A 21,183-nucleotide genomic window follows, 5' to 3' on the forward strand; every position below is an offset into this window, starting at 1 on the left:
AGATATCAATGTGACATCCGGTTGCCTTCCAGGAAGTGCGTCGTTGCTGTCAGCTGAACTTTAACGCGCAACGTATGGAAGGGTCGACTTGCAAGCTGCAACATGGTAATATATATATATATATTTGAAAACTAGTCTTTATGTTTGGGTAGTTTGCTAATTCGCTCCGTAAAATGTAATCTAATTTATGTCACGCCTTGATCAAATTTATTGTTTACTTTGAACATGTCAAAAGTCTCTATTTTCCACTTTTATTGTTCTTTATTGTCAGATCCATATCTGTATTTATTTAAATGCAATAGTGTAATTACAAAAACAGTGCCCCGTAAATTTACCGTGATGAATTGAAATTGTTCCTCTTCTTGCCATCATGATAGGAAAACATTTTGGAATTTCTCAAAGGTATCTTGCCCTTGCAAGACTTGAACAGAATGTTCCCAGAGGGTTAGTCAGCCAACAAAGACCCAGAGAAATTAGAAAGGCATAGAAGTGGACGTCCTTGTGATTTTGCCCATTCAGGACCTTGTTCGAGCAAGCTGAGCCCAAAGAAAAGAAAGAAAAAAAGGACAATTTTGAAGAGGTCCACTTCAGTTTGAGTTTCATCTTGAAATGATTATTGTGTTTTCAATAAGCTCATAAATAATAAAATAATAATTGTAAATGCATGTATAGATAGAAATACAACTAAATTAGTTCACATTTTGATTTTATTTTTCCCCAATTATGTCCGCTTACATTGACTTAACAACCTAGCTGTCCTCTTCCACCAGAGATACTAAATCCGACACGGATTCATGGTTTCCTGTTGGCTCGAAAGAGGCGGAGTTCATTCACCGTCACCAGCTGGTCACGGTGCTTTCAGTTTTACAACACCCAATGAGGTAAAAAATATTTCATCTGGCAGCTGATTGTGGACGGCATTCAAATGGATCTCTAACTTGAAACATCTGAAAAGTGTGGATCAACATCCCATTGCTGTAAGTCACACACTTTACTCTTTCAAATGTTCTATTGGGTTTATAGAAACTTTTTTTGCAGTATAATCAGACGTTATAAAAGCATGTCAGTGAGTCATGTGAATGTCGTTGCCTTTATTCAGGGACTGACTGATTGAACTGCAGCCATGGTGCGAGAATACCAGTCGCCTGTTCGGGTCTACAAACATCCATTTGAGTTGATAATAGCTGTAAGTGTTTTTTTATTATTATTATTAATGTTATTCCTGCAAGAAGATAATTGTCATGCAAGAAAACAATTGTCATTTTACTGCAGGTTTATTTTTTTGTTGTAGCCAGTAGACATTTATTTTTTTTATTTTCTTTTATTAGTTTTTTCATTTTTTTATTTTTTTTTACAGTTTACAGACAGTTATGTAACTGAGCAACTGACAGCTTGGAGGTGCTCAAAATTTAAATGATAAGCTTGATTGAATGTGGTATTGATACTTTCTATGCAGCATAGCGCTTTTACATAGGCTACACTCAATGTATATATTTATATTAGAGCTTTTTTTTTTTCCTCCCAGCCTCTTTTTGCTTTTCCCTAACGACGTTATACATTAAACCGAGCTTACGCAATCACCATGACACTTTGCACCGCAGACACCAGCCGAGACATCGTGCAAGTAAACATTCACAGACACTTTGTTTGACTCCGTGAGAATCTTCTCTTCAAGTAAATCTCCTACGTCTAAGGGATAATAAAATAATACTTTCTTGTATAATCTCCAACTCGTTTGAGAACAAATAAATCGTCTCTCCCTTCAGACTCTTTTATTTACGCTCAAGATTTTTTATTAGACCTCCTCTCAGCTTGCCTTTGGCAGTCAGTATTCCTACCAACTGTCCTAATTACACTGTTTTTTTTTTTTTATAACTTGCCTGAATGCTATTATGATGAACCCATTTTGCTTTTAAAAAATGTGTAGACCCTTGAAATGATCGTCTGTTTGTTGACAGCTACTGATTTGTCGGTACGGCAGTAGATTACACTCCTTAATTAACTGTGGCTACTTTGACTTCTCTTTGTCAGGCTTACAACAAGAGATTCCCTAAATGTACATTGATCCCAGTGTTTGTAGACAGTGAGATAATCAACGAGAGCCAAAGCCAGGATGGCTCCATACTGGTGATCGAGAGGCGCTGCACTATTGACATTGATGCACCTCGACTCCTCAAACGGGTTAGCGTTTACATACTAATTTATTTTTATTTAATATAATCTTTTTTTCATTTGAGTTTGTAGGTCACACTGATGGAAGATGTTTTTAAATAATTAATCTTGTTTTTTTTTGGTATCACAAAAACCTGGCATTTGAACAAGGGTGTGTAGACTTTTTATAACCACCACATTAGAGTGAAATATCTTTTTGCTTTGTTTTTCTCTACCAAGATTGCTGGCATAGACTACCTATATTTCATCCAAAAGAACACCCTGAACCGCCGAGAGCGGACTCTCGTCATTGAGGTCCTGAACGAAACGTTTTCCAACAGGGTCATTTCGTCTGAGTGCTGCAAATACACGGTGAGCGTTGAATCCAATCTAAATTACATAAATCAATCCAGATTTGTATTGTCACCATTCACTCCAATGTTGGACCTTGTGCGATTTAATATTAGTCTTACATTTGTTTTTTGTAGCGTTATATTAAATCCTGCTCTTGCTTCACAGGTTCATCCCGAGAATGAGGAATGGACATGTTTTGAGCAGACAGCTAGTCTTGATGTTAAATCTTTTTTTGGCTTTGAAAGCATGGCAGAGAAGATAGCAATGAAACAATATGCTAGTAGCATTGAAAAGGTTGGTATTGATCGATGTGATGATGTGTGGGCGGAAAAAATATCTGCTGATGTTTACCGTTCCATTGATGTATTGGTAGGGTAAAGAAATTATCCAGTATCACCTGACAGAGCTGGAAGAAGAGGGAATAATGTTTATACCTCGTTGGACTCCATCGTCTCCTTCGGGAGTCGTCCCTGGAAATTGTGTGAAAGATGACAAGGACCACCACACAGAAATAGCAACTACCTCTGCTGATGGTAGGTGGCAACCTTAATATTACAAATCTTTCTTGGTTTGCCTTTTGCAGCTCATGACAAAGGCCAAAATCAGATTTTTTTTTTTTTTTTGCTGTTGTACGAAAAAGAGCAACGGTCAGAAAATTTCACATTGAGCATGTCGATGATATTTTTCATTCAGGTTGAAAGTGCCCCGAGTCTTTCTGTAATGCATGCAATGGACGATGTGCTAAGTTGAAGGTGTGTTTTGGCCTGCAGACAAGTTGGATGCTGATTACATCAGACGTTACCTTGGTGATTTAACACCTCTGCAGGAAAGCTGCCTTATTCGACTGCGGCAGTGGCTCCAGGAAACCAACAAGGGCAAGGTCATATCAATTTTGTCTGAACAGATAAGGTTACTTTTCCATGTCAATCCGTTTTCTTTACATCTTAAGTTATCTGCTGCTTTCCTGGTATACTATTTTAGCGCTGTCAAAATGAATCGATTTATCAACCTAATCGACAACTGAGTAATCGTTTAGAGACATTTTTGATCTTATAATTGTCCTTTTATGTCTACTTCTCAACTGTTATTATTTATTATTTTTTTTATTATTTATTCATGAAAACAAACAATTATCTTTTGTGTTTAATCAAAACAAGACATGTTTGCTTTTTCTACGGAAAATCAACAAAAAATACCAAATAATAAATAGGGGAAAATGTTTTAGACACTTTTATGAAAAATAAAATATTATGTGATTATTCGATAAATCGAAAATATTTGATGATGACAGCCCTAACTTAAGTCAGTCGGTTTATATTTTATGGTGATCTTGTGGTGAATCTTTTTTTTTTTTTGCCTTTTCAGAGTCCAAAGGATCAACATGTTCTGCGTTTTCTGATAGCCACAGATTTTAACTTTGACAAATCTCGAGAGCTTCTGTGTCAATCGCTTACATGGAGGAAGCAACATCAAGTGGATTTCCTCCTGGACTCATGGCAGCGTCCTCAACTTCTCCAGGACTATTACAGTGGAGGCTGGCACCACAATGACAGAGGCACAGTCCTTTTTTTTTTTTCATTATTTACCTTTTATTGCATATTTAGAGAAGGGGTTAGTCCTTGTGCAACTAGATAAACTTGTAGATTATTAACTAATGTCTGCAAACCAGCTGTCATAGTTCCCACGTGTCTTAAACACAGATCATCAATATCCAGCAATTAAAGAAAATATTTTAAAAAATGGAATCATTCATTGCGTTTGTGTTTAGATGGCCGACCGCTCTACATATTGCGATTGGGTCACATGGACACAAAAGGTTTAATGCGAGCTTTAACAGAGGAGGTTCTGGTTCAACAGGTGAAAAGGTTTAAGCCCACATTTACACACCATTCAGCCCGTTTTGTATACAGATTTCATGGCTGACATTTACTTTCATGACCCAGGCCGTCGCCATCAATGAAGAGGGACTTCGGCGCTGTGAGGAAAACACGGCACTCTTTGGTCGACCAATCTGGTACCAGAATTCTTTCCTTGTGGTCGCAAAATAGCGATTAGAAAAATGAAATAATCGTGAAAATTTGTGCGCCAGGTGCTGGACGTGCCTGGTGGATCTGGAGGGTCTTAACATGCGTCATCTGTGGAGACCTGGACTAAAGGCTCTACTGAGGATCATTGAAGTTGTGGAGGCCAACTACCCTGAGACGCTGGGTCGCCTGCTCATGCTGAAAGCACCCAGAATATTTCCCGTCATCTGGACCCTGGTGAGGATAAACCGCTATATTCACTAGCCACAATGCTAGGCATGCAAAAGGGATGCTTCTAATATGTTTGCTCTTTTGGAGAGGGTCACCACGTTGAAAATAATTGCCCATTCTTGTTCAAAATAGGAAAATGTCAACAACTCACTGTAATAGAAAGATTGTACATGATAGCACTGTGTTGTTGGATGGACAGATAATGGTGGCGCCCTTAATTTGGTGTTTTCCAAACCTCTGTAGAATGTCAAATGTGGAATAGAATAAAAGAATGTCACAGTACACAAACAAACAAAATATATTTTTTACTATATTTTTTTATTTGTATATATATTATTTATATTATATATTTATTATTATATTTCTTTAAGGTTGAGGCCATTACCCATATGTGCTAAATAAGAAAATGTAATTGATCTTAAGTACTGTATTACATTCCAAAGATCAAAATAAAAAAAATAAAAAATAAATCATTATTTATGACATGAATATTGCATAAATATTGTTGATGTTCTGACTTGCAGGTCAGCCCTCTGATCAATGAAAACACCCGTAAGAAGTTCCTTGTGTATGCTGCAAGTGACTACCAAGGTCCAGGAGGTTTGGTGGACTACATTGACCAGGCATTTATTCCTGACTTTTTAGGAGGAGAGTGCATGGTGAGCTTTATTCAATACATAAAGCTGCACTTGTATTACTTTTAAGACTTGTCAGCTTACCCTTTTATTTTCTTATCTCTCAAGTGTGACATTCCAGATGGAGGTTTAGTCCCCAAGTCTTTGTATAGGACAGCAGAGGAGCTGGAGATGGAAGACAATCGATTATTGACAGACTCCATATATAAAAGTGCCAGTATTTTCAAGGGAGCTCCATATGAGGTAAAGTCACTTATCTAAAGAAACACAAGCTGAATGTAAAAGTGAATGTTCCTTTCTCTGATAAAGAGAATAATAAATAAATAAAACTGGGCTCATCCATTTAGTACACGAAAAATATGAAAGCTTAGGGCGCCGTCTGCTGGAAATAATGAGAACGTCATGTGAATATCAATATGCTCTGTTCTTTATTCCCATTCCATCTAAATGCCTTCAGATTTTGATTGAGATCGTGGAAGCATCTTCTGTCATCACTTGGGATCTTGATGTATCTAAAGGAGACGTGCTCTTCAACATCTACCATTCAAAAAGGGCTCCACAGACACCCAAAAAAGACACAATCGGCACGCACGCTTTTACATCCTTAGGCTCTGTCAATCCGCAGCTATTAGACAAGAACTGGGTACTGGGTCGGGACTACAGCCTGGTGGAGAAAACCCTCACATGCAGGGAGGGGGAGAGTGCACAGGTAAATGGAACACAGTTCTTTTTTGGGACATGTCTCAAGACAATCCACCGCCATCCTCTTTTCCCTTCATATTGATTATGTGCCTCACTTTGTTCAAACAGGGCTCCCACATCACTCGCTGGCCTGGTTACTACATCCTCCAGTGGTGCTTTCACAGCGCCCCGGCCGCCTCGGCCTCCAGTCTGTCTTACGTGGATGACGTGCTGGCTTCTCTGCAGGTCTGCACCCACAAATGTAAAATCATGTATTATACCGAGGTGCTGGCTTCCCAAGACATCAGGTTAGTTCATTTATTCCCTGGATGTGTGTGTTTGTTTAGATTATAAAGAAATCCCTATGTGTGTGTTTTTAAGGGGGTCCATGACCAGCCTAGAGTCCAGTCATAGTGGTTTTTCTCAACTTAGCGTGTCCACTACTCTTTCTAGCCAATCACACGCCAGCTCAACTGTCTCAAGGTAGCATCGGCTCAACAAGGAATCCATTAATTGGATCGTTTCTGTAGCAGAAGGTTTGCTGCAGTCAACTTGTGTTGGATTTGAAATTTCGAAAAGTGTAATCAATCATTGGATGGTCTTCACTGCATTTGATGGGTCAATAAATGGCAATGTCAAAAGATAAGGCAGTCACTGAATTTCTTTGATTGTCCACTAGATGTCAGGCTTTTCTTGCACAGAAAATGTTCAAGCCTCCGATTGTATAGTTTACTATTTTGTAGCCCAGCATGAGGGGTGTTTCTAATATTTTGGTGGCCATTTACCAATTATTACAAATTCCACTCCAAGATATTACCGCATATATTTTGCAAATCCTTATATTGAGCAGAAAAAACATCTTTAATGACATAAAACAACAGAAACTACATCATTAAGACTGCTAGAAACAACAATCCTTTGAAAGTCTCATTGTCCCAAATGTGTAGCAAATACATTTTTTCCCCCATTCGAGCTCATTGGGCAAAGGAATAGAAGAGTTGCTTGAATAAAGAATTCATTACAAGAGCATACATTGCTGTGGCCTCTAGAGAGCCTTTATACTGAAATGGAAGAAAGAAATGTCTGCAGTGGCTGTGTTGCAGTGTAGCTGTAATAGTTATCCTCTTCACAGCAATAAGTGGATGATTGGAAAGAGAAACTCCAGATTGCTCCTTGCATGCACTATTTGATAAGAGGTGCCTTGATTTACTCGCATTAAGGTAGAGGATATAATCTGCATTCAAATATAGACTTGGGAAATAGAATGAAATTCAGTTGTAAGGATAAAAACAACAAAAGCTGTCCATAAGTTGATGCAGACTGAGATTGAAGTATTTGCATAAACATGTTTTCAGAGGCTGCTAATTTGAAAACCATGAGATGTTTTTTTTTTATTATTTTGGATGCACAATGCATTTGCATAAAACCTTAATATCCATAAATTTAACATATGCTCCCAGCTCAATCTTGATTAAATTTTCCTTCTCCGGCAAATGTCTGCTGCTTCTCGGTCTAAACTCAAACTTTGAACAGTAACAGACTTTTAATGGACATATTTGGAGATTTTATTTTATTTATTTGTAAAATATCATTTTCAGTAGTATGTTGATTGATTAGTAGGCTGACTTTGACTGTCCTTCATAGACTTTTGCCTGCAGTGTTAAAAAAAAAGTAAGAAAAAAAAATGAATACAAAAACTAAAGCATGCTTCCCATAGGAAATCATGTAAATCCAATTAATCTGTTCAAGACACCTTAAAAACAGCAAAGGAAAATTACATTTTGAAGTATATTTTCTAGTTGAACTTTTTAGATAAGTTCACGGGAAAAAGAGTGGTCTTCCCCAACTTTGTGAAATATAGAACCGTGCTAAATGTCAAGCTAAAATGAAGAATGATGAATCCCTGTAATTTATACTTCATTTCTTTTGTCACTATTTTTATCCATATAACAAGAAATTACCAATTTCTCACTAAATGAGATCATTTGAATGGATGAGAAACTGAACTGCAGGACTTTTAGCATTGACCGCTAATCTCAATGGCTTGTTTGGAACCCTAATTTAACACATGATTTTAGTAGGCCTAATTAAAATGGCTTCAGACAAATTGATGCAGTCACGGTTACTTATCTCAACTACTTCACACTAAGTCTCATATCTTCCACCATTGATTTTTCCCCGCAATAAGAGAGACCATCAATCTGGCCTCAATTTAGGCCGCCGACTCCTGAGCGCTGGCTGGCCTCATTTGCAATGACGAGACAGCGCTCTGCCTACAAGCCCAATGTTGCTTTATTGCTTTTCTAACACAAGACCTTGCTTTCTTTTTTTCTTACTATACTGTGCACGTCAGTGACAGTATTTTTGGGTTACAATTATGCAACTTACACTGTTTAGCTCTTGTGTTGGATCTCATGCTGATCGCATATGGATAGCAAACTGTGACTGCATATTGTGTTTATATTAGGAAGGACATACAGTAAACTATGACTAATATTTTGTCCTAACTGTGCAATCGAAAGCATCTCAATGATTTTCTGATTGCATTGGAAGGGTTGTTGGGTTTAAGACTCCTGTGAGTCACCACGGGAACACCTGGCAATTAGATCACGAGCCACTTGTGAGATCTTTTGCACTCATCTGCCTGATGCGGTTAAAATACAATTCCCGACAGGCTTAACCATGTGAAGGTTAAAATCTTTCACCTTATAGCCAGCTGATGGAAATTAAATGTTTCATGTGGTATGTGACAACAATATTGTGTTGGGATAATTCATTTGGACTGGAGCTAGGCTTGAGATTATTTTCTTAAAGATAGCATTTTTTAAAGTATAGCCTTGAATATATTTACAAATGCCACAGTATTGAAAATCAGAGAAAATCATGTTTCAATGAAACATCACTGTCACTGGCAAATGTGATGTTTTGTAAAAAAAAAAAAAGATTGTGAAAAGTGTTAGAATCCAGCAACAGCTCACCAATCCTCTGTACTCGTGTCAGGTGGAAATCGTGACCAACATGCTGCAGAGAGACTGAAAGAGCACATGTGATCAAATCTGAAAAAGAATCATTTTCTTGCTTTGAGAATCTCCCTAAAACCGTTTTATAATGATTCCATACACAACACTAAAATAAAAACATACAAGCTGTCACTGTTGACATCCACAGTGCAGGTGGCCTTCATGCCTCCACATTTTTTTTCCAATGAGACGCAATTATCGATAGAAGCAAGTCTGCACGCCGCAGTCATTTCAAATCTGTCTGCTAGCGAACAAAAGATGGAAGTTGAAGGCGTCTGTCTTTTCTTTTTAACCTACCAGGCCACTGTCGCTCAGCGACCATTCGTTTGGGTTCGTGAGTATCTGCGAGGATAAAGAAGAGTGAGAGCAAAAGACGGTAGATAAAGGTACGAAGGTGGGATTAGCCATGAAGAGAGCTAGGCGATCAAGGCAAATTCTCATTTTAAAAAGCTGCGGGGCATCTCATGGGAGCATCTCCCATTTTTGTTTCTCAGTCACTTTTCATCTGTTCAGACTTTGTCAAGCAGTGATTGCATTCAAATGTAATCTTGGCCCGCTTGTTGATGTGTGCGGGATATATTTGAATTTGATTGACTTGGAATTTCACCTTTGGTGTCTTCTACCACATTGTGGTTAATCCGTTGTGTTCAATGACCATGTTTTTTTTTCTTTGAGCTTGCCGCTGAGACAATTCCCTGTCACCGCCATCGTAGTAAGATGATGAGAGAGTAGCTGTATTGTCAATCCCCATCGGGCTCAGGCATGGTGCTTTTAATTGCCTTAAAGTGTGACTTGAGCCTCTAGATCGGCGGATTTTTCTGCCAAGAAGAGCTAAGCCTATTACACGCTTGTTAGCACCAAGAAACACAATCCAATATGAAAGAATGTCTCACTGTCTAACAATTTGTACCACTTGCTTTATCATCACCATTTTATGTTTGTCTTTTTGTATAGAGACGAAATGAAATATTGTATGGGATGCAAAGTGGTCCAAAAAGCATGGATTACATTTTAATTATGGTCAATGTGCACGAGGAATCGATTGTGGATTAATGCAGATGTGACCTGCAGTTAAAGGAATATTATAATTAATTCATTAAATTAAATGGTAAAAATCTAATAATGTCACTGCAAAAGATGAATAATAAATAAATTAAATAAAAAATATGATAAAAATTTGGCAATAGCCACAAAAGTGTATATGTAGCCTTTGAGAGGACAAGTAGTTATATTTTAAACACAATAATAATCCCCGTGCACGCTGTTTAATTCTAATACCGCCAAAGAAAAACTTTGAACATGAGTCAGCATTTTAAAATGTTGTTTTGAGACACAATGAATTTTCCCGTGAAATATCCTTTTGTCCTCAAGTGATAATAGCTGTAGGTTTTTCCACAAAGACGTGACGTCCCTCACAAATTTAACCTTGACTCTGAGGAACATTTCTCCAGCAATTGTTTACACCGCACAACATTCCAACATTGGACATTATTGTTGTATTACCAATAAAAAGTCAAAGATCATTTGCTTTTTACTGATGAATTCACCAATGTTTTTTTTTTATGCTTCAAGGCAAATTGATAATCTGTGTTATAGCTCACAAAAAATTCATTCATGATAATTGATTTTATGATTCTTTTGTAATTGTTGTTTTTAAAACTACCCGCAAACCCAGTGACACTTTTATAACACTGCAGCAATTATTTGATTTTTAATCTGTTTTGGAAAACATAGTTATTTATGATAGAAAAAAATAAGTACTGCCAAACTTTGATAATAATAAGTACTGCCAAACATTGATTAAAAAAGTGCTTGCATTTAAAAAAAATAAAAATATGACAAGACACGAGAATGGCCTCAGGCTTTGTCTATCAACATTGTATAGATTTCCGTCATTTCACATTGCTTAGGCTCTCTCCAGTCACATAACATGCTATTAAAATGCTAATAATGTTAGAGATCAAACTCTTAAGGTCTTCCTGCCTACCCATAACTTGCGATGTGACTCACAGGAGATGATGGAAGCTTTATTCTCAGCTACCTCCACATGATGACATGTCTTTGTACCACTTGCAATTGAGAACCTTCTCATTGCAATCAAACAATTGTCTCTTCTTGGGGATCAAGGAAGGAATTGATTGTTTCCCAAGGGTGCTTCATAATTAAGATGCTTCCACTTGTCAAGATAACAAAATAACATCACAGTGCCCAAGGGCTCAACTTGCAGATGTCATGTGACCAAATTTTTAGTATTGCCATGACAGTATTTAAAAACGAGCCTAGGCCTGTTCTAATGTCTGCAATCATTCCATCGCAATTTAAGATGGTTTTCCTCCTTTCGCATTTTGTGTATAAAATGCATTGAGAAAATGATCCATTTGGCTCCTAATGGCTTCTCAATTTAACACTCAGTGGATATGCTGCAATAAAGTTCATTACCATGGGAAAATGCTGGACCCGTATTGAGATGATTTCATCCTCCCCCATTGCTGCATCATTCGCTTAAGAATAATTTGCGTTTAAATAGATCTGAGTCAGGCTTTGATTTGTAATCTGTTGGATTTTAGCACAGGATTGTTGTTTATATTACTCGCCATATTTGATGTTGCTAGAAGTGAATTGGATTTGTGGCCATTATCTTTTAATACTTCAACACAAAATGGCTGTGAAGAACCATTTTTGAAAAAAGATCTTTTTTTTAATGAAGATGCTTTTGTTAAATGTCAATGTACGCACGTTTCGCTATTTGCGTTTGATGACATGTTTTGTGACACGTGTTATCTTTTTTTCCGATCAAAAGCAAAGCGGTTAAAATACCTCCCGCCATCCTCCTCGTGGGTGAAGCCACTTTCATCCATCTAACTCTGATAATTGGGTCCTGATACAATACCCTGGTATATTTCTTTACAAAGAAGATATCATTGCGTGTCATGTGCGCCTTGTGGAGGTCTGCGGGGAGCAACACGAGACAAAGATAAAGAGGATGGTTATTATAAGAAGCTGCAATGTAGTGGAGCATGACAGCATTTGAGCAATGGATGCAGGTTTAATGCCCAGACAAGTATGGGAGAGGTTGGGCTGAGATCAAGCTCTCTTGTGGCTTTGGCTTTTTCTGCTTGATCCCGTATAAGCTTTGACTCCCGGGAAGTATGTTCTAAAGCCATGTAATTAGTGATATTACATTTCTGAAAACAGTTGTGGGGAAAAAAAATAAATAAAATATATATATATATATCATTTTATTTTTTTAAATATATATATAGTTTTTTTAAGTGTATATAATTATACATATACATGTATATATATTATTTATTTATATATATATATAGTTTTTTCTTTTGACTAATCTAAAGGAAAATAATAAACCCAAACACTTTTTCTGGTAACTGGATCTTGTTTGAAATCACAGATTACAATTAAACCCAAACTGGAGAGTATGCCTTGGTTCTTGTAAGCCTGAAGAACTGAGCCACAAAGGGCTTTAAGGATAAAAGCTGTCAGTGGCACTCCGGCTACTCTCACAGCCCGCGGAATATTATTGTACCAGAACACATTGTGACAAAAGAACAATAGCTCAGGGAAAATCACCCTTACCTGAAAGTTTTTATTGATTGAAGTTTATTCAGCAGCCAGTTAACGCAGCTCAAGAAAAAGAAGTTTGTGCACCAATGAAATTACTTTAACAAGCTAGCAAGAGAAACATTTGACCAATTCATGGTTGAGTTCAAATAAATTTAGAATATAGTTTAGCTTTGGTCGACAGGCATAACACTGAAATCATTGTTAGAAATATGAAAAGTAATTGGGGTTAAAAAAACAAACCACAATGCCTGAGTAGATACATTACAAAATGTGCAGTCCAATTCACATCTTAATATTATGACAAGCACAAAACTTTATAAAGCATTTGTCTTGTACCTTAATGTCTTTTTTTTTTCCAGGGATCCCATTTTTAAATGGCTATTATGACTGTGATTTCTCAAAGTTATGGCCACAAATACAGTTGGGAAATAACATTTCTGAAGCACAGCTGCACCATTGTTTTTTTTGGTACATTCTCCCACCTTGTGCCGGGTGCTTGTAAACAATCCTGACCCCGTTTGACAGGTTGCTTCAGTTAAAGTCTCACACCGCATACCCAGAGTTGTTCCTGGTGCCTCTGAGCTCATGGATTATTCATGGTTCATGGAGCTGTCCCACTGTGTGCCTCAATGTCTGCTAGGAGGACAAGCCTCCATGCGTCACTTCAGAACCAAACATTGTCACACACCCTGTTTTTGACATGTGACATTGATCAGACCAGATTGACACCAACCAAATAATTGCTCTCTGACCCAATAAAATGATTATCTTTCGTTGTTGGTGTTCTGGTTTTTCATTATATTTGACAGCAGTTGAAATCCAACAAAAAAACCTTTTTGATTGCTGAATTGAGCGAGCATATGGTAGGTATCCTTTTATTCTCCCCCCTCCCAACTATGATATTTCATTGCTATGAAACTGAAGTGTTATTTTGGAAGCTCCCTGAGTATAAATGATGAAACAGTCATGTAATTCCGGTCAGGGTAGTTCGGTTGTCACTGCGTACGACACTTTTAGGAATCTCTCTCGCTCTTTATCAGCTATCGTTATCAAAACTCTTTGATAAGCAAACAATAGCAATGCTTAATAATCATTTCAATGTGGCTAGAATTTATAAATAATGTGAATATTTTTTCCATCACAGAACTCTGGTCATATTTATTGATGTGTACCGTATTTTCCGCACTATAAGGCGCACCGGATTATAAGGCGCACCTTCAATGAATGGCCCATTTTAAAACCTTGTCCATATATAAGGCGCACCGGATTATAAAGCGCATAGAATAAATAACTCAACGTTGCTCAAACGTTAATGCAATCACAATATAGTAACACTCGAAACAGTGAAAACAATAACAATATATCAATAACTCAACATTGCTCAAACGTTAATATCACACAACACACAAAATAATCACGTAAAGCTTACTTTAATAAGTTAGTCCTCATCCACGAATCCATATTGGTCCATATATAAGGCGCACCGGATTATAAGGCGCTCTTTTGAGAAAATTGGAGGTTTTTAGGTGCGCCTTATAGTGCGGAAAATACGGTACATCATTTTCAATATAACAAATGAATTCCAATAAATACATGCAGATAAAAATCACTGCTTGTGGAAAGAAATGATGTCTCCTATCTTGACTGATATATTTTTTCTCTCTCTTTACTGTGTAGGTCAACGAGGGAAGATTACATGAGAATTAATTTGTGACTTGGCACCCTGAGGATTCCCAGCATCAGTTGCGACTGGAAACTGAATATTACCTCCAACTGAGACGTATACAGTCACTCACTCCTGGTAAAGTATATAGTCTGCCGTATGTGACCCACGCTTTTCTCTATAAAACAACAGGAGGTATAGAAGTCATTAGCATATACAACACCCCTGTCACGTTCCAATGGAACATGAGCAGCCCAGTCAGCGTTGCTATTCTTATTGTTAGCATTGGTTGTCAAGTGCAGGCACTGCAGGCATCCATGTTCTGTTTTAAGTGCGGTGCAGAAGTGGCGGCATAGGGGGGGTGGGGGTGCCATGCTGTCTGTGGCTGACCTGAAAAACATGAAAAGCGGCTCCTTGGCATAGCTCCCAGAGGTTGCGTGGACTGTGGCGTCAAAAATACGCCTGTTGCGCCAGCTTCTGTCGCAAGATGCCTGTTGATAAAATTTGAGGCCTGGTGGGAAAGCGGCTATTTTGAGGGAAGGAGGGTGAGGTGGATTATGACATTTAATTTAATGTTATCAATTCAAGTCATTGTAGAATTGTGATAACCCCCCATTTTTATTTTTTTCAGATATGTTGGGTTTAACTAGGGACGGATATGGTTCTCTCAAAAGTGGACTTTGCTCTAATTAGCGTAGATCTATGGGTGTGCTCAGAGGCAAAGCACATCCCAGGATGCTGGACGTGGGCCTGCTTTTCTCTCTTGTAAGGAAACGGAGCTGTCAATCTTTAATCATCTCATGCGGGTTGCTGTGAAACTTTATGTGCTCATCATTAGCTTTTTGGCAAGAGATGGAATAATGAGGGTCAAGTTTAGTGTACTTTCTTTCATTCTCTTTCAACTCCTATTATCTTTATGTTAGACTGATTGTTTGTTGATCGGGTAGTATGTACTGTAGCTGAGGAGGGGACGGAGAAAAAAAAAATGATGGAATTTATTATTATATTTATATATATTTATTATATTAATTTATTATTATTTATTGGAGAAAAAAAAGACCATAGCTATTATGGGACTTGGTTACGTTTTGGGGCTTCATACTGCATCCGGATATCTTCAATCTGTGCAGAGTACGAAGAAATGTCAAAACTGTCAAGGCATTCAGAAAACTTGGTCTCACCCGGTGGTCATTTTAGGTCCTTCAAGAAGATGGAGAACGAGCAAAAAAACACCTGTCGACAGGTAAGCAACTCTCACTGACATGCATACACATTTTTTTTTATTAGTTGTAAAACAAAATATATCAACATAATTCTCAAGAGCCTTTTTTTTGTCGTTAGACTTTTCGAATATTAATTGGTCTACTGATGCGTTCCTTCGCAAGTGTTTTTGTTCCAGTTTCATTTTTGCATATATGTGGACTGAGGCTCAAATGGCCAACTGGTTCAGGAAATTCCCCCGTCAAGAGAGAATTAATTATGCATTCGGTCGCACAGGGGGTTGGGCAATACGGTTTTAAGGAGCTCTGAGAATAAGAACAACTTTGAATTTGTCCCTCATGTGCGCCAAATCCTTCTTGCCTCTCCTCCGAACACACAGTGGCCCTGACTTCACCCACAACGCATTCAAAATCAGATACTGGGATCTCAGAAATTTGTTTACAGAGCTTGAAAATAAACAATTCCAAAGATGAACTAGAATCAAATTGGAGAAATATAAGAATGATAAACTAACACATTGTATTCGGAGAGGTTCCATGCTGCCAGGACTCTATAAACTTATATAATCAACAAACATGAATTCCTTTGGATAAAAAACTATAACGGCCATGTCTGGGACAACAGTCCAAAGATATTTCTCAACCTCAGTGGGACAGTTACAATCCAGTGAAGCCTATGCACATCCAGCTCTTGTTTGTTTTCCTTCTCCCTTGTCATGAATTTTTCATCAGCCACTCTGTGACACATTTCATGTGTTTCCCTTATAAAAAGCCCAGTAAGCATTTTTCCACGAGGTGATATTTGCTACTGCCCTGCTGTGACTTTTGATTATGGTCTTTTCACCCCTGGCTGAAAGAAGAAAAAAAAAGGGGAGGGGGGAGTTGGGCGATTGCATTGCACCAAAATATATGTTTTGGTTATGTTGAAATTTAGCAGACTGTATCAATTATTGATAGTTATTTTGTTTAAGACTTTAATTTAATTTTGTATCTCTCGGTGAGGAATCCAACCGTCATAGAGTCACACGAGCTGTCGTTGGTATGTTCCCTAGTTAGTCTGGTGTCCGGTGAAAGGCCATTCGATAAGAAGATAACCAAGTAGTGAATGGAAAAGCAATTCGCGTAACATTTGACCTGAACGTTGTGGAGCCAAATTACCCCGATAATTACAAGGAACGATAAAGGAAAAACACGTCAGCTGTGATTCTATTCCACGGAAAATCGATAAATTGAAAGTTGAATATTCAATAGCGACATCTTGTCTGTCCGCCCACTTCTGTCCATAATGTGTATGGCAAAAAATGGGCACTCAATAAGTAAAAATAAAAACACATTTTTGAGTCAAGTATCACAATTTATTACAAAAACTAGAGTTTTTTTTCATCTGTTAGTGCTGCCATGCTTTAAGCATATAACAATGCAGTATAAAATCTCCACCTGAAAATCCAACAGTAAAAGCAAAGATCATACAGTAGATGCTTACGCAGCATTTACACAAGTTAAGACATGCTGTTTTACTGTACAGAGAACATTCCTAATAATGTACAAACATTCTGCAAAATGCCCCATAAATTGCATTTCAGGACTACCCTTGCCTTATTTAAAGTGTTCTGATAAACACACGGATCAAATTAAATTGAAGAAAAATAATGAGAGACAGACAAGCACTCGTGAATGCGCTGAGATTCTTTTCAACAGCCCAAGGCACTCAGGCTTGAATGTTGGCAATGGGCGTGTCACCCTTCTTCACACGAAATCACGTCAAGCAATTGGCAGGAGGGGGGGGGGGTGAAAAGCAAGAGAGGAAACCCAGCGGTCTGTTGAGCAACTCTTCAAAGAAGTCCGCCTTGTCCATTTTCACAGTGAAAATCCCTGGCAGTCAAAAAAAAAAAAAAAAAAAAGGAATCTCTCGAGGAAGTTGAATCGCAGGACATCTTTTTTTACAAAGACTACATGACCATCTGCTGCATTCAATTTTTTTCTTTGTGTTGTCGTGAGCATCCTCGGGTCATCGGACAACCTGTCGTGCATTTTACACAGCGCATAAAGTTGCAAATGTGCATTACTCAAATACTCTCCCAAAGAGGAAATCTGGTTTGAAAAAGGCTTCGCTCATATTTTTTTTTCAACTCAGCATCTAGTGACTGCCTTCAAATTCCTTTACAGACTTTCTGACCACAGCGACCTCTCCGTTCTTTAGTTGAGATGGCGGCAAGCTTCAAATGTCCACTTGGAGGCACCTCCGTAAATTTCAAGACTGGTTTCCAGCCACGCAAAAACATTGCCCACTTGTGCTTTGCTGCTGCAAGTTGCCAAATTATAGATTTCTCCCACGGATAGTTTCCGATCCCAGATGTGAAAGTTGGCCAGATCTCCAACAAACGCTTGAGTGGCGTCGAAGCCTCCACCGTACGAGTCCTGTAGAAAATACAGATTGAATCAATCCCTGAATATTGATTGTGAAAAATGTTTAGTCATGTGACAATTTGATGATATCACCTGCTCTTGACCGAGGATCAGCAGGCCTTGTGGTTTTATAGGATGATACGGTGCCAGGTTCTCACCGCTCCCCCTCTTGACTCCATCCTGGAAAGCTTCCCAGACACCATCACGAGTGGTCCACGTCACGCAGATATGATGCCATTTGCCGTCATTGATCAGGAAAGGCAATTTGGCAACCTTGACGACAATGTAGAAATAATCCATCAACCTCAATCGAGCCCGGCCGATCCAAAAGTTCAAAAAGGAGCAATACCTTATCGTTAATCAAGATCTCCATCGGGTTGTTTCCCCATTCGATGAGCACCAGCTCGTTAGCCTGACCGGGAACGGCGTAGGAAAAAGGCGTGCCCACTCCTGGGGACGCGTTGGACTTGAGCCACATGCAAACGGTGAGTGCGTACATCTCAGGTAAACTCCTCTTCACCTTTGCGTACATGTAGTTGGTTCTCAGTGGAAATGTGAGCTGGAATTTATCCAGAGGCCTGTTTTCTCGCTGACCTGTTTAGAGGAAATGGAAATGTGTTTACGTGGCATATATTTTGCATGATGTCGACATCTTGCAGAATGCTGCTACAAGTGCTTCCTCAATCTCGTTTCCATTTGGTTAGCTTAGCCACTGACATTTACAAGCATTTGATTCGGTACAGGAGCAAAATGGAATTCGATCTGCCCTTCTACATGAGGCCAGAATATGAAAAACACCTCTAAGGTAAAAGTACAGTATACCAACAATTCATCAGGTGCATCGCAAGAAATTATCCAATTACACTTAATTGGTCCCCAAAATATATTTGTGACATACATATAGTGGCAGGCAGACCTTTAATGTACAAAAGTACATCAATCTACTTTGAGATGTCTGACATTCACTTTAATTAATTCTCAAAAGTTAAGATGGGTGTGTTTGAAGAGAAAGCAAATAAATGTACGATATCTCCACAGACTGTGCTCCGCCCCCCCCTGAAATATGCTTGGACCTCCCCAGGTGCTAGATTTTGGGTATATCCGTATTTTTCTCTCCATCCCTCATTGGAAACATACAATAAATGTGTATTAGAGTTTTCTGAATAATTTTGGGGGTTTGCAAAAAAAAAAATTTGAGGGTGTGGATTCCTTGAGGGATATCCTTGGCCACCCGATGGCCCTCACAAGGACAAAAAAATCCTAGCTCCACCAGCAGCTACTTAAGCTTAAATATTTCAATATTTAAAGAGGTTGAACACCTACAAAAAATATTTTTATATTGTCTAGCCATCCCTCATCAGATTGCGCTAGTATCCCTAATCAAGTGTCCAGTGAATGGATCCTTCTCAGCACACTCGTGCAAACACGCTGGGGATTAACATTGGAATTATACATTACACAACAAATCCACGATGGCGATGCTCCGGATTTGCTTTTAATCTCAATTTGATATGCACATCCGAGGAGAGGTGACGTTTCCAACATTCATCTCGCTGCCACATGAATACTTGTGTCTGCCAGGAGATCAGAGCCCGGTCCCAAACACGTGCACACGTTTCTGGTTTTAGGTTTCAAATGGAGGGATCAAATGCTTTAATCTGATGGAAGAGCTGTAAAGTCTCCAAAAATATTTGCTCCCTCATGGGATGATGGAATGATCCGATTTCCCCACAGTTCTGACCTACCAGAGGTCCTCTATTGTGTGTATTTGTACCTTTCTCCAGGTCGGTGATCCTCTGGTGCAGAGACGTGAGGGTGGACTCCACTCTCCCACGCTGCTCTGTCTCATTTCGGAGTCCGGGCTTTCCCTCCTCAATGCTATTCACTCGGGACAACACCTGCCTCTCCAAGTCATCGATTTTACTTTGGAGCAGGTCTTTGAGGCTGTTGGCTTGTACCGAGTTGTTACTTCGACTGAATTGCTGTGAGAAAGGAAAGGGGGAGAGATAGATACACTTTGAGCTTTAGGTGAGGAATCTATTCCCAGCACAGCAGCAATTTGAAACTGCTCGTTAGGTTTACATACATAAAAAATATTTGACGTTTTGCTCATGCATTGGAAACAACACACAAATTCTGGCAGCTGTGTAAAAATAGATTAGACGCATTTTGAATATAATGTGTCGTCGCTATTAGTAAATAATTAATTGTATCGGATTAAATCTTGATGCATATTTTCTCCAATAGCCTGATCGCAATGTCTCCACCCTACCTCAAGGTTTTCCAATCTCTGCTTGAGGGACTGTAAAGTCTGCGAGAGTTGCGCCAAAGTGTCCGCGGGGCCCCTGGAAACATCCCCCATGGTGTTTTTGGTGCCAGGTTCTTTCCTCCTACCCCCGGGACGCCCTTCCCCTGCCTCGGCGCCGCTCTGGCTCTCGCATCGCGCCAACTTTGAGGTCAGTTCCCGAATGGTTTCCTTCTGGTTCATGATGGTTTCCTTCTGCTGCAAGACCGTCTCCCTCAGCTGCACCACGGTGCTCTTCAAGTCATCACCTGGGACGCTGTTTTGCAAAGTAGCGGCGCATATGTCCGTATCCTTTGGAACCGAGGTGCAGATAAATTGCGTTTGTCCTCCAAAGTCTTGACTGGAACTCTGCAAAAAGAGGCATGAAAATAGAAAAAATCTCCAAAAGCTCACATCGTCTGTAGTTTGCATGTTGGCTTTTTGGAGGTCTGCGATTTGCTTTGGTTTTAAAAAAGAAGCCCCAGTGACTTCCCGTGTGTAGTGTAATCCGTGTGTGGAGGAGCACCCGTTTTATACAGAGAGCATGCTTGTGCGCAGAGCAGCTTCACTGCATCACCACCGGAGGGGAGGGAATCTGAGTCCCTCATTAATAGGCACCAGAGGCAGCGTCACTTCCCAAAGAAAAGCCCTTCCATTTTGCTCCCGGGCTTGCACATGTTCAATTTTTCTATCATTTGACTACTTGTCCTTTATCACTGCTGGTTATTGTTTACGCATGGCAGGAAGCCAACAGTTAAATGCAGCATGATTTGTTTTTGTGTTTTTTTTTTTGTGAACACACTCTCTCTCTCTCTCTCTCTCTCTCTCTCTCTCTCTCTCTCTCTCTCTCTCTCTCTCTCTCTCTCTCTCTCTCTCTCTCTCTCTCTCTCTCTCTCGCTCGCACAAATTCGCACATGCAGAACACAAGTTGA

General features: G+C 39.0%; 2 protein-coding genes across 3 annotated transcripts; one reads left to right on the plus strand and one right to left on the minus strand.

Annotated features, from left to right (window-relative positions):
- LOC119126046 (SEC14-like protein 1) lies at positions 1-6,722 on the plus strand. Of its 2 annotated transcripts, none has more exons than XM_037257058.1 (17): positions 1-105; positions 771-981; positions 1,100-1,186; positions 2,032-2,181; positions 2,392-2,523; positions 2,671-2,799; positions 2,879-3,038; positions 3,276-3,385; positions 3,871-4,060; positions 4,274-4,362; positions 4,449-4,519; positions 4,595-4,766; positions 5,285-5,419; positions 5,504-5,638; positions 5,853-6,104; positions 6,206-6,384; positions 6,458-6,722. In XM_037257058.1, exons 3-17 carry the CDS (start codon positions 1,124-1,126, stop codon positions 6,561-6,563), a joined length of 2,073 nt encoding a protein of 690 aa, XP_037112953.1. In that variant the 5' UTR covers positions 1-105; positions 771-981; positions 1,100-1,123; the 3' UTR covers positions 6,564-6,722. The 2 variants fall into 2 exon arrangements, with proteins under 2 accessions (XP_037112953.1, XP_037112952.1); XM_037257057.1 differs by having other exon boundaries at positions 771-977.
- Positions 6,723-16,894: 10,172 nt separating this feature from the next.
- Positions 16,895-20,924, minus strand: nptx1l (neuronal pentraxin 1 like). Its single transcript, XM_037257065.1, has 5 exons — positions 20,240-20,924; positions 19,742-19,949; positions 18,317-18,561; positions 18,061-18,240; positions 16,895-17,979 (listed from the first exon to the last, which is right to left on the minus strand). The coding sequence occupies exons 1-5, from the start codon at positions 20,681-20,683 to the stop codon at positions 17,758-17,760; spliced, it is 1,299 nt and encodes a 432-aa protein (XP_037112960.1). The 5' UTR covers positions 20,684-20,924; the 3' UTR covers positions 16,895-17,757.
- Between the last annotated feature and the right edge of the window lie 259 nt (positions 20,925-21,183).

The sequence above is a fragment of the Syngnathus acus genome, chromosome 8 (genome assembly GCF_901709675.1).
Source record: "Syngnathus acus chromosome 8, fSynAcu1.2, whole genome shotgun sequence".
In the NCBI taxonomy this organism is placed as follows: domain Eukaryota; kingdom Metazoa; phylum Chordata; class Actinopteri; order Syngnathiformes; family Syngnathidae; genus Syngnathus; species Syngnathus acus.

Coding starts and splice junctions, on each gene's coding strand:
- nptx1l (XM_037257065.1), bottom strand. CDS start 20,683: ATGCAAACTACAGACGATGTGAGCTTTTGGAGATTTTTTCTATTTTCA. Junction 19,950..20,239: donor AGAGATTGGAAAACCTTGAG/GTAGGGTGGAGA, acceptor CCTTTCTCACAG/CAATTCAGTCGAAGTAACAA. Junction 18,562..19,741: donor GATCACCGACCTGGAGAAAG/GTACAAATACAC, acceptor TCCTCTAAACAG/GTCAGCGAGAAAACAGGCCT.
- LOC119126046 (XM_037257058.1), top strand. CDS start 1,124: ATGGTGCGAGAATACCAGTCGCCTGTTCGGGTCTACAAACATCCATTT. Junction 4,520..4,594: donor CTCTTTGGTCGACCAATCTG/GTACCAGAATTC, acceptor TTTGTGCGCCAG/GTGCTGGACGTGCCTGGTGG. Junction 5,639..5,852: donor TCAAGGGAGCTCCATATGAG/GTAAAGTCACTT, acceptor AAATGCCTTCAG/ATTTTGATTGAGATCGTGGA.